Below are 19297 nucleotides of genomic sequence, written 5' to 3'. Positions count from 1 at the left end.
GTTCTCCCTCCAAGCCCACTACAGCAATAAACAAAGAGAGGGCGGCAGCTAAGAGTCATTGTTGCCTTTTGTGGCTGTCGTAAAACACTTACTTTGTATACCTAGCAATGTTTTATATATAAAAAAAAGCACACAGCAATGAAATAATTGAATCATGTATTGATTAAAATACATCATTCTTCCACAAAGAAACGTAGTTCTTCCGTGACACTTCGCAGAATGGTTGCCAGGCAACACAAAGATGGAGTGGAAAGCATGCTATTAGGCTAACTGTAGAGCGGTGGTTGCCTCAATGCCGGCGGCTTTACACAGAGCCAGTGACATTCACGCCCGTGGGCTCTCTAATATAACGTTAGAAGAAAGACAGAGAACTTCTCCTCATGTTACAGTTTCATTATAACCACATATGCATCTAACATTGGCGACAGTGTAGCTTTTTACGCTGTAACAAAAATGCTATCACTAGCAAGTGACAACATAGCGAAAGAGAAGTGAGCATTATAGGCTAAACGTGAAGATATATAAGCTATCTAAAGTTGCATTGTTATGTTAGCTCACCATAAATCTTTGGTGTGGCTAGTTTGTCTGCTCTGGATAGAGATAAAAGGCTGGGGGACTGGACGGCAGCAGCCACAGTTATTTCTCCAACGAAGCGTCAGGACACAGCGTGTTCCCTGGCCGCTCACACATAAATCCCCGGCTCGCTTTGTTTCTTTCGACGGCATCTTTGTGGGGTTTTTTTGTGCATTCACCGAATGACAGCGCTGCATACTTCTAACCGTTCACATCCTGGCAGACTAATTGGCTCAGTACTGTGATGGGATTGCAGATGTGTGTTTATAGTGAGTATTTTACTATGCAACGGCTTCAGAAGCGCCTCAGCCAATCGCAATCAAGGATGGGCACAATCCATTTTATAAGAGGGCATTATACGCCTATTTTCACAATCAGTGCAGTACTCAAGATGGGTAAACTGACCTTCATATGTAAAACAGGTGGAGTACCTCTTTAAGATAGCTTTCACTGATACTGATAGGGACATGCAACATTATTGCCAGGCTCTGTGTGTGGGCTCGGTGATAAATCACTGATGATTATTTAACCGTCTTTCTTTCAATGGAATCACATCGTAATGAAAATTGATAATAACAAACACATACTGACTCGAACTTCTCAGAAGATGTGATGTGAAATATTCTTCCGGTCTTGTTTTTACATTACACAGTGTGTAATGCCACACAAAAATAGGATTACCAGGTAACTGGAGAGTGGGGCGACTGTGGATCAGTGGGAGAGTGGGTTGTCCTCCATTTGAGAGGTTGGTGGTTTGATCCCCAGCTCCTCCGGTCCACATCTCGAAGTATCACACCGAACCCTGAATTGCTCCCTGTGCTGCGCATGGTAGTGTGAATGGTCAGATTAGATGGTATGTAGATGTCCACTGCCATCAGTGTGAATGTCTGTGTGAATGGGTGAATACTGTGAAAGCGCCTTGAGTAGTCAGAAGACTAGAAGGGCGCTATATAAGTACAAGTCCATTTACCATTTACCAGAAATCTGGTAACTGGAAAGCTGTCTCGTCATATGCATTGTTATCGACATAGCGGATAGAATTTGGGCCTTATCGCCCCTCCGTATGTCGATCCAATTATCATAATTTAAAACAGAACATGACAGATGCTGTTGCTCTACCATAACCCGAAACACATCTTAGTTTCCTGCTTTCAGGTCATGATGAGGTCGGTGAAACAATAGCACAAAAGCTTTGACTTTGACGGCTCAGGGCCTGTCTGGAGCTCATTACTGAGGCTAATTCCATCACGCATCATGTCAGTGCTACGCTACTGGCGGCAGTAGCTCAGTCCATAGGTGACTTGGCTGGGAACCGGTTCGAGTCCCTGCGTGGGCCATGAATGGAGCGTGGACTGGTGGCGGGAGAGGTGCCAGTTAATCTCCTGGGCACTGCCGAGGTGTTGTTGAGCAAGGCGCCGAACCCCCAACTGCTCGGGGCGCTGGTCACCGGCAGCCCCCTCGCTCTAACATCCCTCCAATAATTACATGTATATAGGTCCTGTTTGTGCCGTTGCGGGACTAATAAAGGATTTCTTCTTCTTCTTCTACACCTACAATAGACCCTGCACAACACGATAACACAGTGCACGTACATTATGAATCCTTCTTTAATGCTTTTATTTTGTCGTAGGCTCGACTGTTTAAAGCCAGTAGTACTTTTAACAGTCTTTCCAATACGATCTATCTCTTCTCCCAATCACGTCTGTGTCTGTAAGAGCCTCTCAAATCAGCCCGTCAGACAGACGAGTGTCACACCTCACTCTACAGCTGCAGAACGTCTGACAGCACAGATTAGCGCTAAGATCATGTTCCATACTCTCACGCACCCATTGAACATTTCAGTGCTTATCTGCTATCAAACGGCGCTGATTAGGACGATACCGTGGTGCCTGTGCGTGCGTGCTTTTACAGTTCAGCTGAAACCTCGATATTTCCCAAACGTCAAGTCTTTAGGAAGTGAGATCATCTGGCTGGTGGTCCCGTTGACACCCATGTGTTTGCTTTATGACCTTTTCCTCTGCATTAGCAACGATTTGGCTCGATCCCGGGTTCACAGGGTTCTGGTGTGATGATCTACTCATAGGAGGCAGCTGCCGAGAAACAACGCTGAAGAAATATGACACAAGATAAAGTCTACGGGGTCGACGTATCGCGGCGTGGTTGGCTTTCAGCGTGTTAGGAAATCCCCATACAGTCTTGGTCATAAAATCTAACACAGTGTCTCACTTGTGCTTAGTGCGTTTGGTTTTTCCTTCAGAAGAAATGAGCAGAAAATCCCCTCAGCAACAGTAGGGATCTATCACACTGTACCACATGTATCCTCTCATGTCTTCAATCTACTCTATATTCACCATGCGTACCACATGACCTCTTTCTCTCAATGACCTTGACTTTAAGTATGAAACACCGTTCCCATATTACCTCCATCGCCGTGCCCTCGCTGCCCTTTTTTGCTTCACACCCCCACTCCTCATTCAGCCATGTTCCCTCTTTTACCCCGGTCTTTTTCTGAATCCCTCACACAGACCCCTCCTCTCTCCTCCTCAGATCATTTACATGCGCTTTGTTCTGTGCGGATTAAGGTCGCACGCTGATGAAGGCCTCCGGAGCCTCCAAGATCTCTGGGACCTCACAGTCTCATTTTTTCGGAAATCTCTCTGCTGCACTTCTCCGTTTACTCTCTAGTTCTTTCTGAAACGCTCGCCGTAGTTTGTCTGCATCACATCCGACATAGTTTTGGAAGAGGAAATGAGAGTCTAACAGCACTTGTCTAGTTGCATGTGATGGGCATGTCAGAACAAGTGTACTTTATTTTCCACTTTCTGACTGTTTAGATCTTTTAAATAATGCCCTCGTGCTTTCAACCCTGCATCTACAATATTGTGGGTATTAATAGTAATAGTAGTTATTATTACAATCCTATTGTGGGTAAGAGCCAGGAGACCTAACTAAACCAGGTGAGTGTTAGGCCACATCAACTGTGGTTATTGTTGGAGTGAACGTGTTTTTTTCTGGTCACATTGTTTCAGTTACTGTTTTGGGTTAAAGCCTAAATTACTATGAGGCTTATTGAGGAACCAGGTCTCCAGTGAAAGCAGCACACGTTGGTGCCCGCTGCAGAGGGCTGAAACCTGTTGAGAAACTGACACAGGATGTGGGAAGTCAAGTTGCCTCTTTCTGGTTTGGTAGTGGGGTTTGTGTGTGTGTGTGTGTGTGTGTGTGTGTGTGTGTGTGTGTGTGTGTGTGTGTGTGTGTGTGTGTGTGTGTGTGTGTGTGTGTGTGTGTGTGTGTGTTTGTCTCTCTATCTGTGTGTGTGTGTGTGTGTGTGTGTGTCTGTTTGTCTCTCTATCTGTGTGTTTGTGTGTGTGCGTGCGTGTGCGTGTGCCTGTGCGTGTGTGTGTGTAGTTTACGCTGACTAATAAATAGCCATGCAAATGTCTGTGTCTAATGCAATGTAAGCGTTCAGTCATGTGCATGTGGAACTCATTTGGTAAGCCTTGTAAATATACTGCAGCTCTTAGTAGCTACTGAACCGGCAGTTCAGGAGTTCAGGAGTTCATTTTCATCGTCTTCAAAAGTCATTCGACAGCGTCCAACGGTTTCATCCATTTAATTAAAATGAGGCATGATCTACGTTACACTTTCGTAAAGTTGGAGGACTTTTGTGAGACAGATTTCAAAGAAGAACAATCAAAATATGCGAAATAAACAAACCGAGACCCACAGGAGACCACAGGCCGGTGTTAGGTGGATTTCCAAAGGGTATTTACTACATCCTACTGTGACTATAGTTTCCTATCTTATACTTTATGAATGTGTTAAGCTTGGTACAGTATGTGTAAAAGAATCATTTGCCCGTGTATTTGACCTTTACTTTTATGGACATTACCAACCCCTGACCTCAAGGTCTTCAATGTCCTTCATTACTACTATTACTCATCACCTCTCTCCTCTTCCAATCCCCCATCCTTCATCCTTCCTCCTTCACATCGCCGTCACTTTGCCCTCTTACTGTCTTACTGCCCCCACCCCCCGCTGTCCCTCCTATTAAATCTCCCTTCTCTGGTGTCACTGTCCCTTTCTGTCTTGTCGCTCTGGCCTCATTTGTCCTCTGACTCTCTCATTTTCTCATTCTGGTCTCATTAAATCTCCCTTTCTTGCCCCCTGTTGCCCACTTGTTATCCATATCATCTTCTTCTCTTATCCTCATTGCCTCTATCCTCTATTTTCCCTCTGTCTGGTTCTCAGGCGAGTTCACCTATGGATCAGCATTCAAAACAGAAACCTAAGGGATTCCGTGAACACATCGACCCGACTGACATCCCCACTAAGCACAGCCGATCGACACTGATGCCCGTGTGCTGCACGCAGCTGTAGAGCAGCAAGACCAAGCAGTCAGGGGTGACAGGTCACCGACTACAGAGACGGAGCAGGCACTGAGGTCAAAGGTCGAGGTGTCAGGGAGAGAGGAGAGACCCAGAGGCTACGAGAAGAATCGGGGTTCAGGGAGGAAGGTCTCAGTGACACCTGAGAGTCAAGGGGTCGAAGATGATGACAGCACATGCAAAGCTCAGGAGGGAGAAGGGGAGTCTGGCCGAGTACGAATCGCAGATGAAAGGTAAGACACTCGGGATGTGCGTGCGTGTGTGGCTCGTGTGCTCGTTTCCATGTACGTCTGTGCCCTTCATTGCACTTCTGTTTGTGTATGTGCACTTACCCGCACGCATGAAGGCATATTGAATAGCACATGTGAGTTCATGCATGAATGCGTGCAAGCGCTCTGCATAGACACAAGATAGATCACAATATGATTTTACATCAATTCTTTGGACAACAATCCGATATTTGCAGCTGATATCACAAAATCGATACGATTTCGATTCAGTTCAGGAGCCGGTGAGCGATGTGAGACAATATCATCTGCCCATTTATAACGAACGCACTCAGTTTCATTTATACCAACTCACAAAAAGCAACTGAAACATGATTGGACAATTTTATTTAGCCTGTTGATGATCACTGAATCATTATATCGATCCAGACTGATTGTCGCTACGCCCACACTAAACGTATTCGTGCAAATGTACTGAAAAACAGGTCGTCACAAACTGATCGAATCAGTTTCGTTTGGAGCTCGACGACAATCCACGCAGAGACTCTTAAAGCCAGCGGGAGATATTACGAAACCCCTTAATCAAAGTCAAAACATGAGCCTGACCGATGTCGGCGTTACAACATATTCACATGACAATAGCAGTGCATTATATGTTTTGGAGCGTGCATGCCGGGGCCGGGTGCCTCTCTGTACTGTACTATGAGGGTGTATTTATAGCCGGTATTAGTGATGCTGTCTCCTCATATCCAGTCAGCCCCGGGCTGTGTACTCACACAGACGGAGAAGAAGAGTAAAGAGGGGGAAAGGGTGGGCGGAGCGGTGTGTGTGTGTGTGTGTGTGTGTGTGTGGGGGGGGGTAAGTGAGGAAGAATAAAGAAAGACAGAGCTGAGAACAGGTAAGAGAAGACGATAGAGAGGTGGGAGAGCAACGTGAAGGTGGGATTATTTGAGATAATGATACTACCGGCTTAGCTGTGTTTGCTCGTAACCATGTATTACACAAACAAGCTTGTTCGCATGTATACTTGGGTAATTATAAGTGATCTGTGTGTAATATGTGTTGCTGTCAAATTACTCAATAATGATACAAGTATATAGTCCTATATAGTGTGTCAGGGACTTTTCTTTAAGCCGTGGTCATAACTCTGATATCGTGACAACCTTATGTGTACGCGGGTTCTCATGTCACTCTCTGTGTTTGCACATGTCAGTGTGTGTCCAGGGTTATAAACATTGACTTAAATAACCGTCCTCTCTCTCTCTCCCTGTCTGTTCGTCTCTGCCTCTGTGGGTCAGACCTACGGGCCCAGCTGACAGACCAGATAAAGATTTTAGACTCCCAAGTGGAGGTGAAACAGCAGCAGCTCTCGGACCTCTCTGAGTTCCTTCGACGCCGAGGTGACATCGAGGCAGAATATGCTCGCGCCCTCGACAAACTCACCGAGCGATTCACCCACAAGACCAAGAAGTAAGTGTACGCGGCATGTGGACACAGGTGATTCTTCAGTGTTTCATTTGCCTGTAAGTCACTAAGGATCTGTCTGTTGTTTTTTCTTCTCCAGGAAGGAGCAGTGGGGTCAGTCAGTGTGTCAGGTGTGGTCTGTTTTGCTGACTCAGACTCGCCTGGAGAGCCGGGAACACGCAGCCTTGGGTGACACCTGCTGCAACACACTCACACAGCGGTTGGCGCACAGTACGGAGGATACACACCGTCTGCACAAACGAGTGAGTGGAGCTTTGCTGTCACACAGAAGCAAACACACAAGACATGCAAGACCTACATATCCTGAAGGTCGTTGTTCCTGTCCTGGAGTGCTTTTTTGGCATGACCAGCCAAAGCAGTGGTATTTGTTATATTATATATAACATCATAATATTATATTAAATCAATTATTATACTATAGACAGAGGATTAGCAATAAATATACAACAATGTGCAAACTTCGACAATCATTTCAATTACAATTTAATAAAGGGTTTCAGTAACATTAACTTGGGCAGCTGTAATATTAAACTAAAATCATCATTTACAAAGTTTGTTTCTGTAACTTTGTGACAACAATCAACTTGATTTGCAGCTTATACCAGTATAGTTTCTTCAGGTCTGGGAGATTACTTCTTTACTTCTTTATTTTCCAGAATCAGAATCAGAATCCGGTTTATTGCCAAGTCATTTGCATTACAAGGAATTTGACTTGATTTGAGGCTGCTTACATGGAAACAGATATAAACATAAGCATTAAAGAGTGAGGGGACGATGGAGCGTGAGTTTGGTCGGAGAATCGGAGCAGCGGGGGCAGTGCTGCAGTCGCTTTACCGCACCGTTGTGACGAACAGAGAGCTGAGGAAGGCAAAGCTCTCGATCTACCGGTCAATCTTCGTTCCTACCCTCACCTATGGTCATGAAAGCTGGGTCAGGACCGAGGGAATGAGGTCGCGGGTACAAGCGTCCGAAATTTTGTATGAATGAAAGATATAAGATATAGTGTTGATTGTAGAGGTTATGGGAAATGTATTTTTGAACTTTGTACAGAGCCAAGCTAATTGTCTAATCCCATTTCTTGTCTGTTTGCTAAGCTAAGCTAATTGCCTAGTGGCTCTTTCCATATATCTAGCACTAGTGTGACCAGATGTCCCGAAAAAACAGGACAGTGAAGTACGAGTAGTTGTCCCAAATCCTAAATCTTATCCTGTTTGATTAGTTAGCCTAATAAAACATTGAGGTGAAACATTATGTTGGTGTTACTCACAGATGGGCACTGTTGTCTGCAGCCCCGGACACATCTGACCAATGAGTGAAGTGCTTTTTCCCCATTTTGTCCCAAACCTTTATTGAAGTGCAACTACATTTTGGTTCACTTCAGCACTTCCATCGACTGATTCGGACCAGATCAAATGAATAGGTGGGAAAGCAAAGCAAACCAGACCATCTGGGAAAAAAAACGTTTGGTGCACACCAGGAAAGTGGACTAGAAATAGAAACCATAGAAGTGTATCCAAAAAACAACTTGTATATACAGTAGGCGTTTGGCAAGTGTCACATGTTTTTGACCAACAATCTGCTTTTGTGAATTGCAGAGCAAAGAAGTTGGCATCCAGATGCAGGATGAGTTACTAAAGGTCACCACTGAACTGCAGACGGTGAGCATTATGTGTTGTCTAATAATGCAAAATAATGTAATAACGTGACAATATTAATTCTGACGTGGAGTTTCCTTTGTGTGCTCATGAAAGGCTCTGAAGACATATAACCAGTACCACACAGACTGTCTGATAGCTGAGGGGAAACTGAAGGAAGCCGAGCGGTTGGAGGAGAGACACACCGGCAAGTCAGCTGAGCTCGGCCCCGGCCAATCAGGAGGGCAGAGGCGGAGCTCGGTCAAGAAGATGGAGAGATTGATGGAGAAAGTGAGTGTGTGTGTGTGTGTGTGTGTGTGTGTGTGTGTGTGTGTGTGTGTGTGTGTGTGTGTGTGTGTGTGTGTGTGTGTGTGTGTGTGTGTGTGTGTGAGAGAGAGAGAGTCACAGGAAGTCTTGAACTGTTATTTTGTCTAAATGTATTTAAGTTTTAAAATCTATGAATGCACATTATATCCTCTGTGTGTGTGTGTGTGTGTGTGTGTGTGTGTGTGTGTGTGTGTGTGTGTGTGTGTGTGTGTGTGTGTGTGCGCATACAGAGGCATGGCAGAGTGCAGGAGAACCAGCTGAAGTGTACCAAGGCTCGTAATGACTACCTGCTGAATCTTGCAGCAGCCAATGCAGCCATGAACAAGTATTACCTGCAGGACATCAGCACTCTCATCGACGTAAGGAACAACTGTGTCGTGTGATTGTTGGTGTGCTGAGACAAAAACCCATTCAGTGGCATCAGAGTTAGCTCTTTGTGCCACTCTTACTTGAAAAGCTGAGCGTTTATGGGGAGAATAGCTTTGATTTCTTAAGTAATCCCTATCAGAAAGTAAACAACCTCCTCCCTCATACACTCCCTTTGTCCCGCAACACAATCACCCCGTTTTTACCTCCCCTGCTCCACCATTACCTTCCCACCTCATCATTTCCTGGCTTTCTCTCTGTTCTCCCCTTTTCTCCTTCCTCACTGCATCCTTCGCTCCATCGTTTCTCTCCTTCCCTCCCTCCTGGCAGTGCTGCGACCTGGGTTTCCATCTGTCCGTGGAGAGGATGATGAAGTGCTACCTGGCCAGTAGGTGGCGCATCCAGAAGACTGAGGAGACCGGTCTTAAACAGCTGGAGGCTGCCGTGACGTCCCTGGACCAGGGTGGAGACAGAGATGGGCTGCTACAACAGCACGACGCTGCCTTCTGCCTTCTTCAGATTTAACTACCATCCACACGAGGGAGACCAGGTGACTACAACAACTATAAGTACCTGACATGAAAGCATCACAGATGATTCATTATTTCCCACCCACCGACCCTCCCATCTCTCACCAAACAGTGGTTTGATCGTGATGCTCCCTCGTAGTGTTATATTTTATTTGGTTTGTGTGTCTCAGGTGTGTGAGGTGAGTGCAGAGAGCCAGGTGAGGTACGAGCTGGAGACCAGGTTCCAGCAGCTCCAGTCTCGACTTGCTGCCGTTACCCTGGAAACAGAGGAGGTGAGCTAATTGTTCTCACAGCCCGTCTCTTTAACGATCTGTCCGTCTGTGCCCAAACGTCCATCACTCACTCTTTTAATGGGAGCGGGAGTAAGAAGTCAACTGGAAATGAATAAACGGAAATTATCTAATCAACATTTGTTTCCCTTTCTTAGGTCAGTAAAACGCTTAAAGCCACACTCACAGCCCTGCTGGACAATATGTATGAAAGCGACTGTAACCCCTCCCCGGACGTGCCCAGTAGCATATCAGAGCCCCCTGGAGGAAACACCGCCCAAAAGCTTACCCTTGCCAAGCGTCGAGCCAATCAGCAGGAGACAGAGACCTACTATTTTACAGTAAGTTATTACAGTTGGCTGGAGATGGACTTGCTGCTGTCGTAATGTCTTCTAAGATACAATTTATATCAGGCTGATAATGTCCTTCGAGGGGATTTCTGTATTTTAAACAAATCAAATGCAGTGCAGTTTCAGAAACTGTGCTTAAGCAGTTGAGAATAAAACTGTAATACTTTTATTTTTTGGCGTAGAAAGTGAAGGACTTCTTATCAGCAGTTCTCTGACCTTCAAACTTCAAGCCAAACACGACCTTCTACATGATGCCATACAGAAAGGTACTCTAATACTACAATATAAGAACATATTAGATGGGTATGTCTTCTAATGTTGCCACTGTTTGAATCTGTGGAGGGTCAGGTGAAGTTACGAATGACTCCACTGGGAGCTTTGACAAAAATGCAAAAGGGTACACACTGATTTAGCCTCTCCCTGCTTTAAGTATCAGACTCACAATGGCCAATTTTGGGGGGGGGGGGGGGGGGGGGGGGGGGGGTCAATTCAGCAGAACCCACAATGCAACTTGGCTGCAGACAGTTTGATCTGAGATTGGGGTGTGTTACGAACCCCCCCCCCCCCCCCCCCCCCCCCCCCCCCCCCCCCCCCCAACCAAACCCTCCCCTCAGTGTTCCAGGGTTCCTCCCCCCGAGCTCGTATCGCCCTCCCTCGCCTCCTAACGACGCGTCCCCTCTGGCAGAGCAAGAAGCGGGCCGGCTAAAACACATGGCTAACGTATGCTAACATGTGTTGACATGGCCGTTTATCAGACCGGGAACGTTCACAGTCATAAGCCAGTATTGGCACAGACTAATGGAGGCTGTTTATCTACTAAAATAAAATGCAAAAATGACCCGTTCAACAAAAGTCTGCTGTCTCAGCGTCTGTTTTAAGTCCCAAATCCTGGCGTAGTCTTCTCCAACAGTCAAAGGAATCCCTGATGACTCATATGTGGTTCCTATGTAGGTCACATTTCCTCTTTGGTTTCTGCCTCTTTCTCAGTCGACTTACATTTTCTTCCAACCTTCGCCGTTGGGGCAATCATCGTTTTTTCCCTTCTCCATGGTAACAGAAGCTCCGGTAGCTGAGCTGCTAAGCTAATCACTGGCCTCTCAGAGTTTACAGAGAGGGAGGGGAAGACGGAGGAGACAAGTAGCAGGGGAGACGAGGGGATCGGATGGAGGGTACGAGCCAATGGGAGCCTTTCGGACCGGATGGCTCCCATTGGTCAATTTCTATGATAGACTGAATAGATTGCTTTGGTTGTTTTTGCTATTCATCTTGTGTAGATCAGACTACAGGACGATAATCAACATATAAACAATTTTAATAATAATTACCAATATTCCAAATTGTAGCCCATAGTTTTAATAACACACAGTTCTGAGCTGCATCTCAAATGAATCTTCAGGTTCCACGCTTTCAGATCATGTACATCTCTTCTACCTGGCACCTGCTGTTGATCTGCTATCTCTCCCTGAACGTCCCCTGTCCCCCACCCTCAACCCTCTTGAACAAGGGGTTGGCCATTCAAAGCGTTAACAGACTTTAACGTGCAAAATTGGTGGAATTGCACTTCAATAATGATGCACATTGTTTGCACCAGGACCCTAAACCAAACCTTCACTTGTTTTCTGTCTCTTTCTTCCAGCTGAGGCTGTGGACAGTGACCCTTCCAGGTAAACAGCGTCACACACAGCTAAGAACAAAGAGAGTATGACTGAGAGAGGCATAGAGACATGGAGAGAGCAGAGAGGACAAGGAGACGGGGGAAAGAGATTCACCAAATTTGAACCAAAATGCCATTTTGGACAATTTTCTATGATGTGTAAAAGAAAGCTGATTTTTGGAGGGGGGGAATGTGTAGAGCAGTCATCAATCAGCATGAGATCTTGAAGATGAATACCCACAAGTAAAATGGCGTCATGCATTTTATTATTATTATTATATTTCCCAGAATGCAATGTGCACGGTCAGTGCGTGTTCGGAAGTCCAGACCTGTTTCCCAATTCTGCCACACACTCTTCACCACAGACATACTCTCCTACATACAGGTAACACTCATACACACACACACACACACACACAGGCAAAATAATAATAAAGAAAACACCCCTTTGAAATACACCCTTGTTTTTACCTCTTTTTATTTGCTTGCTGCGCTCAGCTGTACTTCTGTTCAACCCTCCAAAGGGAATGATTTCCAAAATCCTGTCACGCTGAAGCGGAAGAATTGGCGGGGGGCTTCTTGCAGCACATGCACACACTTACAGTCCATCCTCCCCCCAGTGTACTTACTGCTGCCTCCACGTGTATGGTGATGCTTATAGTTTATTGCTGGCTTTCTCTCCTTTCAATCCATTCCCCCCCTTTTATCTCTTCCTCTCCTGTGAAAGGGATTAAATGCAGCGGCCTCTTTGTTGCCTCCTCTCTCGGCTCCTCTTTTGAGAGTGCGCGTGCTTATGTGCGCCTCCTCCCACTGCTTCTAAATCTTTATTCCCGTTATTTCCTACTCTGCCTTTCCTAATCTGAGCTTTTTCTCCTATGTCTCCTCTCTGCTGCGCTTGGCTTGGTGCAGAAGAAGAAGGAGAATGTCTCGGACACAGGTACCAAACCCCATCTGTGACTGCTTCTGTTGCATGCGGGCTGGCAGTGACCGAGGCCGTAGATACCGCTGAGGTCATGTCCATGGATTCTTTTTTTGGGAATACGATAAATAAGCCAGTTAGCTTAGCTTTGCACAAAATTACCTTAAATGTCTTCATACAGTCTGCATTACCAACATGCATCCTGGCCAAACAGTTCATCTCACCTCCAGAACTCACTCTAACCACCAAGTGTCACGTGGGGTGACGGAGAACACACGGAGGATGGGACCCAAATGTAGACACGGAACTCAGGAGACAGTATTAACAAATTTAATAAACCTATTTACAAAAAGATGCACTAAAAAAAAGGAAAAATAAGAAGAGAACTGATACAAATTGACACGAGGCATGAACACAAGAGGACAGGTACGCAGGGAGACATCTGGGTGTATAGAGTACGATCCGACCCCGAGTGAGACTGAGGACTGGCTTAATGTACTGAGAGGCAGGTGATTAGAGCCGACTGGAAACACCTGCCGGGAAAACGAGCTCACAACAGGGAACACAAAAGGGGAGCACATACAGGGAAATGCAGACAGAGGGAGACAAAAACAGAGACTAAAAAGGAGAGGGGGGGGGGCTGCCCTGATCCAATCATGACACCAAATGTTATTCTAATATTATGATTATTACAATTACATGTTTGAATCAGTATTTCATGAATACGAATAACACATTTTCACTTGTGATACTTTTTTTTTTCATATTTAGGCATATCACATTTGTGGGGAGGTTCATTGCTGGACTGCTCTAAGCAATGATGCATCAATGGTGCCTTTGCAAAGGGCCTCTTTCTTCGTTATCCCCTAACAGATATAGCGTGCTGTATGTAAGGCCTTACATGGACATGTGGCAAGCCACACTAATAACTACTTCTACTACTAATACATAGATAGAGACAAAGTTAAGAGAGTTATATAAGAGTTTATAAGCAGTTGTTGTTTCCACCTAAGAACTATTTTAGTGCAGCAAAACCTGCAGTTAATAAAACTGAGTACGCAGCCCAGTAAATAAAGTGGAAAAATCCAAATAGGTATTTTAGAAACTCATTTTGACGTCTCTGACTCATGACTTCGTATTTAAAAGTATTTCAGTATTTCAAAACTCCTGGTTACAGCCCTCACGGTGACATTAAGTGACACTACCCAGTGTTTTTGCATCTCTATCTTCACTCTCATCTCTCCTTCTCTACTCATCTTTGGTCTCCAGAGCTCTGGGCAGCAGATTCCTGTGGTGGTTGAAAGCTGCATCCGTTTCATAAACCTTCACGGTGAGTCAGTTTTTATGGCCATGCTGGGAACGAGAAGGTGGAGGTACTTTTTTTGTATCTGTGCGCAATCCTGCTTTTTTTCGAGTATGGAACATCATGTATCTGTGATCGTGTGTGTGTGTGCGTGTGCGTGTGCGTGTGTGTGCGTGTCAGGTCTCCACCATGAGGGGATATTCAGAGTTCCTGGATCACAGAGGGAGGTGAACCACATCAGAGATGCGTTTGAGAGAGGTAAACAGATACAGAGAAACATTAGCATTCATTTGTAGTCATATACGTCCAATCCCCAATTTACTTCTTTTTTTTTATAAAGTTTATTGAAAACTATGTTATGTCAGCAGTGACAGCGAACCAAAACTATGACCTGAGGGAATCTGACCTACTTCACATTACACACAGTAATTTAACCATTTATGCAATCGCTAATTGCATAAATGGAAGTAAGGAACAATTTGTACACGGAACAAAAATATAAACGCAACACTTTTGTTTTTGCTCCAATTTGTCATGAGCTGAAATCAAAGATCTAAGACTTTTTCTATGCACACAAAAAGGCCTCTTTCTCTTAAACTGCGTTCACAGATTTGTTTAAAATGGCACATTTTAGAGCGGCCTTTTATTGTGACTAAGGCACACATGTGTATTAATCATGCCGTCTAATCAGCATCTCGACATGTCACACCTGTCAGGTGGATGGATTATCTCAGTGAAGGAGAAGTGCTCACTCACAGATTAAAACAAAAGTGTTGCCTTTATATTTTTGTTCAGTGTATATTTAATCAATTACTGTATTTTCCCCCCCAATTATGATGATTGTGGTTGTACTGTGAATGGCTAACATGCCAATTCCGATCTCATTTCTGCAATTAAACTAATATACCTCTCATTTTGAGGAACACAATTTAACATCCTTGTGTTGTGTTGTTTCCCTTGAATTCACAGTCCTCTCACACGTGTGTTTCCCTCCCTGTAGGAGAGGATCCGCTGTCAGACAGTGAGTGTGATCTGGACTCCGTGGCCGGTGTGCTAAAGCTTTACTTCAGGGGCCTTGAGCCTCCTCTCTTCCCTTATGACAGCTACTCTCAGCTGCTGGAGTGTGTCCGTAAGTCCCGCTTATATAACTTCTACAAACAGTATGTGTTTTTGTTTGCTTGTCTTGTTTTCTGTTACTTAGTTATTTAGATGTGGTTCCCAGGTGCTTATTCTACCTCGATTTAGCTGATTCACCCCCTCATGTACAGTAGAACCTTCTTGCAAATACATATTTCGCTCATTTTGGTCAAGCTTTGTGCAGCTTCAGTGTAGGCTTACACAGTCAGTTGCTACTTCACTGATGCTCCACACACAAAGTAACTTGTTTAGGGAATTCTCCCCCACAAATGCTGTTGTACTATTGATGCAAGTTAGTCCACAGGGATTAAAGCAAAAAGAAATCTTTGAATTTTTCCTGGTTGCTTGTTCTACAAACATTTCTCAACTCTATACTCAACTCTATACTCAACTCTATACTCATTGTTCGCTAATATAAACAGAATTTCCGCACCCTCCAGGGGGACACACTGGAAGATGAGCGGACGAGTCCATGTTGTAAACACAATGACCAGAGGGGTGTACAACGAAGTGCGCTTAACATACCCAGGGTCTCTTTGGATAACCTGGATCGACAAATACGAAAATTCCAATCAGAGTTAAACGGTACCACTAAGCTCACCACTGAGAGTTAATTTGTCAGGCCAGGGTTTCCTCTTTAGTTTCAATGCGTGTTCTCAAAAAAAGGGCGTGCATCGCGTCATTAGACTCACACTTTGGATAGATCAAGGGCTGCGTGTTTCACTCAAGAGGAGCAGTTTATTATGATGAACTCCTGTGAGCAGTTCAAGAGTATGATAGCAGCAAGGGGCAACACAGTCGCACATAATAAGGCTAGGGAGGTGTGCTGTAAAAAAATATAGCAGATTGGGTAAAACTGTAAGTGAAAAGATTCTTCATGTAAAAATAACTGCTCCAAATGTAGAATTGATCCCCATTTATCCTAATAGAGTGATGCTGATTTTAAAAAGGAAAAACGTCCATCATGCCTTATTTTATATTCCAGGGAATGTGACGGTGTTATATACCACACTGCCCGTAACTCTGTAACCTTTTGTGAATAAGTTTTCCATGTGACAGAAGAGTAAAACTTTGCATGGGAGACAAACCCGGCACGCAGAATTACAAAACAGACGCACTGCCTCCACTCTACCACTGTGTAACGGAGCCCAAGGTTTTCTTTTATGTGAGACACTATAGCACCCTTCCTTGACAGTTTGAGTGGGCAAACATATTGGGCAATGAGTTGAGCACAGCTACAACCGTGTGGATAGCACGGCACATCGTATATTTGCTCATTTTTGGCTGCAACTGCACCCGTAGCAAAGAATCGCAGTGAAACACAAACACACTGAGCAGCACTCAATGCACGGCTCTTTGTGTAACACTAGGTCCAACAAGGACGTTCAAATAGGGAATGCCCTCTGATGAGAACCTGGATCTTTCAAAAAGGAAGTCGCTTAGCTTTAAGTAGCCGATCTAACACGAAAGTCTACGTCTTACCTCTAGGTGTTAGCTGATAACCTCCTCCAGACCAGGTTTGGTTGAAAGCATAACTCACCATGGTGATACAGCGACGCTAAAAGAGAGCAACTTTGGCGGTTGTCACAGCTGATCCAGGCTCTGAGCGCAACATACACCGCTAACCCACTAATAGAGCTTCGTAGTGCACCCCGCTGAACAGGAGCGTAACTCCTAGCGAACACGACAGACACTTTGTATCAACTTTCCTGGCTTAATGTAACTTAAGTAACTAATATAGACAAAGCACTAACCCAAATAGCCTGAACTAAAGCAGTTTAAACACACTGTACCTCATTTAATTCATAAAGAAACAATATTTGCATTTCTCGATTTCCGCACAAAAACACCAAAAACATTTGTGTCAGCTCGACTATCAACAGATCATTTTCGCCGTCTATTTCTGCTGCGACCTTGATGCTTCACGCAAAGAAAATAAGTGACACTTATCAATCTGTAGATGAGCTGACTGCCGCTGCTCATGCGGGCTGTGTGGGTGCTCTAACTGGGCACCGACATGAATAGCAAGAGGTTACCTGGAAAACGTTATATATATCAGTAAGTGAATGCAGGGCCTCTTTTCTGCAGTAATTGGCTCCATGAGCCAGAACGACACGAGTAACCACTAACTTATAACGATGCTACCACTCGTATCATTCATTATTTATATTTATATTACCTTAACTGCAATTGTTTATACTTTTCATATCCCTCTGGTATATTATTGCCATAACTTAATAGTCATATTCACCTTACTATAGATATTATTACAAGTAACATTAAGTTACTTCTACCCTCTCCACTGGTGCATCTCACTGTCTTGTTTGCTCTCTGTTGTTATCTCTCTCACTGTGTCCTTGTTTTTCCTGTAGGCCCCAATTCTGTTTTCCAAAACAGAAACTCCGAGTCACACTTTGCACAGCTAATCAAGGTTGTGAACCTGCCTGCGGGTTGTTTACTTCACATAAATGATTGGATTCCAGTGGCATACTAAATCACCCTTGCCGCTGCACCTCAGTACTTCAGTACTTTCCTTAAAATCTGAATAATTTCAGTGATAAGTGATTTATGCATCTGGCAGCTTCTAACTGCCGCAGGCACGGAGAAACTGACTGCAACCAATACAACGTTTAATAGTTAAATATTTGAAGAGCTCTTTTCCAAAACAAGATAAAAGCCAAATTTAAAAAAAATGAGTTTGAGCCACTTTGCTGTATACAGAACCTTTTCACTGCTTCATCAATGTTTCTGCAAAATCTCTATATTTCCTTGTTTAAAATGGTCCTCAAGATGCAGTTCCTTTCCAAACCACGACCAGCGCCAAACCTATGTTTAGCCTAAATGCGATACGTCCTCTCGACCAATCAGACTTCAGTGAACGTTCTATGCGATCCAACATGGCGGCACTCTGAAGCGGGAGAGTTTTTTGTTTCGTCCGTCTACAAAATGAGTGCTTCAAACTACTGTAACGCTTTTGATGGCCTGGATGAGCCAGTGAGACCTTCGCCTAGGGGTAGAAAACGCAGACTGGACCGAAACAACCACAAACAAAACACAACAAAAGAAGTTTCGTCACTCAGGTGTGGGGTTAATACCCACAGTGGGATGCGAACACAAGGCTGCTGCGACCGGTTTCTGTCAAGCCGAGAAGCTGTCACCGCATGATTTGATGATAAATTTTGCAAAATAAACATTGGATTTATTATCAACAATATTAGTGTTTGATTTAACAATCACTGTTCAACATGTTCAGAATGAGCCATTAAACAATTCTTGACAAGATAAAGTGAATATTAACCAAATGTGTGGGTCTAGGTAAAAAATGTAATTTTCCTGAAAACTATTAAAATGGATTTATAGCGTTTTGGAAAAGAGCTCCTCATTTGCTCATCTTGTCTTTTTGCTCCTTTCTATTCTGTCATGGTCAGAAATCGAGGCAGTGACGGAGAAAGCTGCCCAGATTAAAGCGATCATCTCCACCTTCCCACGGCCTCTCCTCATCGTGATGCGCTATCTCTTTGCTTTCCTCAATCAGTAAGCTACAAAGTAACCCAGTGTGGGCTATTCTGTCACTTAATAACCACTTATTAATATCTGCTACTCTGCTATAGCCATACAACTTGACTAATAAAGCACTCGTGCCAAAAATAACATGAACTGTGTGTTTGTTGTCCCAGTGTGTCTCAGTACAGTGATGAGAACATGATGCAGCCATACAACCTGGCTGTTTGCTTCGGTCCGAGTCTGCTGAGGGGGTTGGAGTCTGATGACGCTGTTGCTAGGCAGCCACAGGTCAATGATCTTGTCAAAACCATGATCCTCCAACATGACATCATCTACCCGGGCCAATCAGAACTACCGGGCCCCGTGTACGAGAAGCACATGACTCTGGAGCAGGAGTACTGGTGAGAGATGAGTAATCGTTTATCTAAATGTGATGAAATTCTGTTAACGTCAATATTTAATAGGGAATGGGAATCTGCTGTCATCAACAGCAGGTCGGACATTTTTGGGGGATAAGGGTTAAGAGTAAGTTTACTACGAGTGTCGAACAGAACTGCTTTACTTACACAAAACACCAAACAGTTGATGAGATTCCCAACACAAAATGTTATGTATTTAGTACGCAGTCAAACAC

At 44.4% G+C, this 19297-nt stretch overlaps 1 protein-coding gene across 1 annotated transcript in view; it reads left to right on the top strand.

Annotated features, from left to right (window-relative positions):
• The window catches only part of arhgap4b (Rho GTPase activating protein 4b), a 31180-nt gene that overhangs the window by 3589 nt on the left and 8294 nt on the right, over positions 1–19297 (top strand). Inside the window, 19 exon segments of the mRNA XM_083919268.1 lie at positions 4822–5191; positions 6484–6655; positions 6750–6912; positions 8266–8328; positions 8422–8595; positions 8862–8990; positions 9328–9509; positions 9511–9547; positions 9698–9799; positions 9955–10137; positions 10329–10341; positions 10344–10412; positions 11783–11810; positions 12089–12185; positions 13989–14049; positions 14203–14280; positions 15023–15151; positions 18588–18693; positions 18837–19064. Coding sequence (XP_083775394.1) covers positions 5122–5191; positions 6484–6655; positions 6750–6912; positions 8266–8328; positions 8422–8595; positions 8862–8990; positions 9328–9509; positions 9511–9547; positions 9698–9799; positions 9955–10137; positions 10329–10341; positions 10344–10412; positions 11783–11810; positions 12089–12185; positions 13989–14049; positions 14203–14280; positions 15023–15151; positions 18588–18693; positions 18837–19064 — 2084 coding nt within the window. The 5' untranslated portion in view covers positions 4822–5121.

The sequence above is a fragment of the Echiichthys vipera genome, assembly GCF_963691815.1.
Source record: "Echiichthys vipera genome assembly, chromosome: 9".
In the NCBI taxonomy this organism is placed as follows: Eukaryota; Metazoa; Chordata; class Actinopteri; order Perciformes; family Trachinidae; genus Echiichthys; species Echiichthys vipera.
The sequence above is the reverse complement of the archived record's forward strand: the minus strand, read 5'-3'. Positions and strand labels throughout refer to the sequence as shown.